General features: G+C 40.1%; 1 protein-coding gene across 1 annotated transcript; it reads right to left on the bottom strand.

The window, feature by feature from the left end:
* Positions 1–887: 887 nt before the first annotated feature.
* LOC138382408 (zinc finger protein 679-like) lies at positions 888–5,584 on the bottom strand. The gene is made up of 3 exons (XM_069466923.1): positions 5,483–5,584; positions 1,946–2,072; positions 888–1,072 (listed from the first exon to the last, which is right to left on the bottom strand). The coding sequence occupies exons 1-3, from the start codon at positions 5,582–5,584 to the stop codon at positions 888–890; spliced, it is 414 nt and encodes a 137-aa protein (XP_069323024.1).
* Between the last annotated feature and the right edge of the window lie 557 nt (positions 5,585–6,141).

The raw sequence follows: 6,141 nt of genomic DNA on the forward strand, positions 1-6,141 counted from the left end.
AATGTTCTTAAGCTTCACGATGCCATGGTATATTTAAGAAATGTAGAGAGTAGATACCTGAAACTATATTACAGTTGAGAAATTAGGGCATATAGAGTTAAATGTATTTATTACAATTCACACAAGAAACCAAATTTTGAAGTAAAGTAACATTAGATTCCTTTGTATTTAGGGAGATACTTAGTGTTCTTATAAAATTACTGAGCATGAATTTCTGTAGATGGACATTTGAAACCTCCATAGCATAGAAAATTATAAAACAGAAAACTTACCACATCTATTTGTGGTGTCCCTCGGATTTCTCAACCAAATACTAATCTCACCACTTCACTCACATATTTCAGATATGACACTAAAGAGGAAGTAGCACATTGACTGCTACCCCACACACAAAAAATCAGAAACTCCTCTTTGTGGCCAGTGTTTTATTACAAAAATAGAATTAAAACTTTGAGTGTACCCACAAGTAATTGGATACACAAAATTTAGAGATAAACATAAATAGAAAAATGAAATTTATTGACTTTATTTAATCCGTGTTTTTAGAATAAAATTGTCAATATTAATTATAACAATAAGAACATTAACAAGTAAGATGTTACATATGCTTCACGCAGCCCCAGGGTGAAGATTAGAGTGAGTTAAATACAACTCTCACTCCTGAAAAATACACAGATATTTATTTCCATGTCCTTAAAAGCAATGGAAGAGCAGTCAGATCCTGTAGTCCCGCATAAACCAAGAAGAACACTTTGGTTCTCACTGTAATCTTGAAGGAAAATCATTAAAGTGGAAGTAAAGTCCTTAGAGAATTTAAAAACAAGAACAAAGATGCCCTTATGTGAGAGCAACAGGAAGAAATCCAGGCTTCTCAGACACCATTTCCACTAGACCAGAGCTTCCCAATTACATGTTATTTCCTTCTTGAACTTTGGCCCCCTGATTTGCATTATCTGTTTCATTTGCTCCCACCTACCTGGGTGTTTGGCTATTGTCTTGTGTTTCTTCACCATCCAGGGGTCTTTGCCTTGCTCCAAACAGATGATGAGATCTCGCTTAGACACAGCAAGACCTATTTTATCAGAAAAAAAGTTACATGACTGCTGTCAGGATTCTCCAATTACAAATCTAGTACTGTGCTCAGTAAAGAAAACAAGAACATGCTAGAAGATTCTAGTAAAATAATTCCAAAATATTATTTACTTACAGAAACTTTAGAATATTTAGGACATTGTTTACAATTTGTGGGCCCTTAGCTCCACTACCCAGGACTACTGAATCAAAAATTAATGGTAGAAATTGAGTTTTAAGGTATGGGCAATAATATTTTATGTCAGCAAATTTCTGAAATTATCACTAATCTAGAGTGAAGGATACAAATCAGCAGAAGAAAGGGTAATATTAATGTCAAGATAAGACACCTTAAATATTTTCTTTTCTATAATAGCAAATTTCTAAGTTTTCCCCAGAAACAAGGATTAGAAACTTACTTATACAAAGCAGCAACTCCTTGAAAACATTCTACAAAGAAAGGATATGAAATCCTCACTGTGAAATATGAATTATTTATTTATTTATTTATTTTTTTTTTTTGAGACTGAGTCTCACTCTGTTGCCCGGGCTAGAGTGAGTGCCGTGGCGTCAGTCTAGCTCACAGCAACCTCAAACTCCTGGGCTTAAGCGATCCTACTGCCTCAGCCTCCCGAGTAGCTAGGACTACAGGCATGCGCCACCATGCCCGGCTAATTTTTTTTGTATATATATATTTTAGTTGTCCATATAATTTCTTTCTATTTTTAGTAGAGACGGGGTCTCACTCTTGTTCAGGCTGGTCTTGAACTCCTGACCTCGAGCGATCCACCCACCTCGGCCTCCCAGAGTGCTAGGATTACAGGCGTGAGCCACCGCGCCCGGCCTATGAATTGTTTATTGAAGTGATCCTCACCCAGTGAGACCAGGTTTCTGTAGTTCTCCAACATCACATCCCGATACAAATTCTTCTGAGCAGCGTCCAGGCATGCCCACTCCTCCAGAGAGAATTCTATGGACACATCCCTGAATGTCAACAGTTCCTGAAAAAACAAACAAACGAAAAACACATACTTACTGAGCAAACATGGGGAGACTTAATTTCACTTCTGGTGAAATGAGAAAGTGAAGCAAACTGTTTCTGACATATGATTGTCTGGAATTATCCCATAAGATAATTTTAACAGAGATATATTATTCCCTAATATATTCTCTAACACAGAGGAAAGAGGATAGCATAATGTACACAGTATAAAAATAGGGTCACCAATACAGGCATGCACATTTTCAGTACTTTCTTTACATTACACAGGATAAGTTGTGTATATTTCCCAGATGAAAAGTCACAATGAATTAGAAGGTGCTTCCCAAACTTTAATGTGTACAACAATGAACCGGAGATACTGTTAAATGCAGATTCTTATTCAGAAGATATGGGGTGAAGCCTAAATTTCTCAATTTTTAACAAGGTCAACCATGATAACAATGCTTCTGGCCCATGAGAATATTCTGTCAAACATTCAGTAAGTGGTTAAGGCTGGGTTTATCCTAGTTTATCTGACCAGTAAACAAAGATGAGATCCTTCATTTGCCAAAGAGAGCTATATAGAATAGAATCTAAGAAATAATGGGGATATAGAATCTCTTATGTTCTCCTGGATAGAGTCGGAACCCATTCTACTAAGTGAAATATCCCAAGAATGGAAAAATAAGCACCACGTGTACTCACCATCAAATTGGTTTCCCTGATCATCACCTAAAAGCACATTCAGGAATAACATTAATCGGGTGTGGGGCAGATGTGGGGAGGGGATGGGTGTATACATACATAATGAGTGTGATGTGCACTGTCTAGGGGATGGACACGTTTGAAGCTCTGACTCGGGAGGGGGGGCAAGGGCAATATAGGTAACCTAAACTTTTATACCCCAACAATATGCTGAAATAATAACAACAATAATAATAAATAAAGTGATTAAAAAAAGAAAGAAAGGGAAACTTCCACATTCAATGCAATGGCTTATGCACACCAGTTAACAAATCTCCCAGGGTACTCATTAATAATAGAGAAAAATAATTATCTCCTTGGTGAAAAATCTGTCAGATAGCACCTTAATTGAGTGAATAAAATTAACATCAACTGTAATAATGTTACTGAAAGCTTGACCGAGGCTGCATCAGAAGAACAAGGACAAGTTGTTGAGGAAAAAAAAAAAAAAACCAGAGATTTATTAATTTGTTGGCAGATGAGGAAAATGGCAGACTCCCATCTTAAAGCACCAGTTCCTAATCATAAGCAGAAGTACAGAGCTTTTGAAGGGGAGGTCTTCAGCTCTAGGCAATTGTTCTTCTGTCCCATGTCTGGCAAAGACAATCTCATGGCCTCCACCCAGACCTCCACTGGCCTGGACCCCAGACACCCAGACAGTTTTGCTGAGCCATCTCCTGCAGCACAAAGAACAAAGAACATCCCTCTGCCCCTTCAACCACTGGTCTGAGGCAGGGATACAGGTTTTAGTTCTCCAAAAGGAATGACAGAGATTTTAAAGAGACAAAAAACATTTTTGCCCCTTTTTTAGCCATTCCCTGTAACATATTGCCCACTGTCAATTTTACCCTTCTGTATCTATGAAAGCAGCAGTGACATAGTAATCAAGCTACTTTCTGTTGAATTCCGGTGATGTCATAGATGGAAGTTTTATACTTATTTATGCCATTGCAAAGTTTTAGCAGTATATTTACAACAGATTAGCAGGCCAAAAAAGAGTCGTAAGTAACAACTCTAACAGTGAGGATTGATAAGGCAAAATGGACTGTTGCCTTGTACAAAACATCTGATACAGGGGTTGGTTAGAAAGAAACATGAGGCCGGGCGTGGTGGCTCACGCCTGTAATCCTAGCACTCTGGGAGGCCGAGGCGGGTGGATCGCTCAAGGTCAGGAGTTCGAGCCCAGCCTGAGCAAGAGCGAGACCCCGTCTCTACTAAAAATAGAAAGAAATTATATGGACAACTAAAATATATATATAGAAAAAATTAGCCGGGTATGGTGGCGCATGCCTGTAGTCCCAGCTACTTGGGAGGCTGAGGCAGTAGGATTGCTTGAGCCCAGGAGTTTGAGGTTGCTGTGAGCTAGGCTGACGCCATGGCACTCACTCTAGCCAGGGCAACAAAGCGACACTCTGTCTCAAAAAAAAAAAAAAAAGAAAGAAAGAAACATGAGACCTCTGAGTACAGAACTACTGGTTACACCCTATAGGTTTGCAGTCCCCAACCCCTGGGCCACAGCCCAGTATCAGTCCCTGGCCTGTTAGGAACTGGGCTGCGAGTCACTGCCTGAGCTCTGCTTCTCCCCCTGTATCCGTGGAAAAATTGTCTTCCATGAAACTTGGGAACACTGCCACACAGCAGGAGGTGAGCAGTGGGTGAGTGAGGCAGTGAAGCTTCATGTATCACAGTTGCTTCTCACTGCTTGCATCACTGCCTCAGCTCTTCCCCTCCCCTACCCCGACATCCATGGAAAAACTGTATTCCATGAAACTGGGCCCTGGTACCACAAAGATTGGGGACCACTGCTATAGGTGCTCTGAGATATAGGCTTCTGTAAATTCAGAAATCATACATAGAAATACTTGTAGCAAACAAGGTTTAGGATTACAAACCCAGCAACAAGACAAATTAACAGAAGAGGTGATAGCCCTGGGGAAATCTTTACTAAGGAGTTTTTTTTTTTTTTTTTTAAAATCTTATACAGATACTTTAGATCATTTAAAGGCTGAGTCCCTCCACAAGGGGTTTGAATCCTTTTTTTTCATGGGACACCTCTTTACTTTGTTATGATGGACCCAAGGTTTTACTTCTGACAATTTTTAAAAGGTGTGAGTTGTTAGAAGCACTTTATAAGGTCACTTCTACTCTTCTGTTTTCAACTGGGGTGGGGACCTGAAAAAGACAAACTCATGTATAACAGTTAGCATTTGTCTCACTCATTTGACATATTGTTTTATTTCTTTTTTTCCTTTTTCTTTTTTTTTTTTTTAACGTATGGTTATATTACCATGCTCACTTACCTAGGGTGCTAGGAAGGATCTCTCATAAACTATTTTTTAGGGGCTTAAATTAAGCCTGTTTGTTGAGGTACCCTTATCTGGACTGAGGGCAAGTGGTAACACCCTATCCCACCCTATACAGATGGGTTTCCTGTATTAATTCTAGGATGTATGTAATTTTTATTTTAGATGCAGAACTTTGTTTACTTGCCGGATTAACTCCACTACAAAGGAGTCAATTATCACTCTTGCAAAATGTCCAGGGCTCTGTGGAGTGTGTTCCTGGGTCCTGTCAACAATGGGGCCATCAGTCCAGAGGCTGAGCCAATTGTTATAAGTCAGGATGGCAACTTATCTTGAGTCTTGTCTGTCTCTAGCTTTTAGGTCTCTCTTTCTTGGCTCTGGCCCTCTCAGCCATGTTGTTGCGGTATCTGTTGACATCCTTGCCATAGAAGGAGCTGTTGAGCTGTCTCTGTAGCTGCCTGTCCACAGTGTCTGTCACTAGCATTGTCATTTTCCATACATCTGGCCTCTTTCCCTGGGCTGCTCATGTCCATCATCCCATTGTCCTCTGAGTCCTGTTCATGTTTTATGTTGTCATATGCATGTAGGAACTCAGTGAAGGCCCTGTTTCAGCCCAGTAGCTCCTGGTAGGAGCTTATCTGGGAGTGAGTTCCTTCAGAAGGATTCTGGTAACTTCAGACACTCCTTCTGTTCAGGTAGGATAAGCCTCTACCCAAACTGAAAATGTATCCATCAATATAAATCCAGGCATCTGAGTGAAACTGTCCATCACTGAAAGGGTGGACCCCCACAGGTTGCACTCTCTGTGTAGTGGGCTGTCTTTCTGTCCTTGGACCCACCCTGAGCACATAAATAGTTTGTTGTAAACTGGGACCTCCTAAGTGAGGTTCCGCAAATCTGTTAAGGCATCACGCCCTCAATGTCTGTATTCATCTAAATGTCCCACAGGAAGCCAAACCAAAGCTTCAGGCAGAGCAGCACAATTCACAATAGCAAAGATGTGGAAACAACCCAAATGCCCATCAATACATGATTGGATTA

Source organism: Eulemur rufifrons, chromosome 4 (genome assembly GCF_041146395.1).
Source record: "Eulemur rufifrons isolate Redbay chromosome 4, OSU_ERuf_1, whole genome shotgun sequence".
In the NCBI taxonomy this organism is placed as follows: Eukaryota; Metazoa; Chordata; class Mammalia; order Primates; family Lemuridae; genus Eulemur; species Eulemur rufifrons.

What these genes read in the sequence shown, in the direction of transcription:
- LOC138382408 (XM_069466923.1), bottom strand. Translation starts at nt 5,584, where the DNA reads ATGCTAGTGACAGACACTGTGGACAGGCAGCTACAGAGACAGCTCAAC. An exon ending in GCAACAACATGGCTGAGAGG is followed by an intron (nt 2,073 to 5,482) that starts GCCAGAGCCAAG and finishes TTGTTTTTTCAG; the next exon opens with GAACTGTTGACATTCAGGGA. An exon ending in CAGAAACCTGGTCTCACTGG is followed by an intron (nt 1,073 to 1,945) that starts GTGAGGATCACT and finishes CTGATAAAATAG; the next exon opens with GTCTTGCTGTGTCTAAGCGA.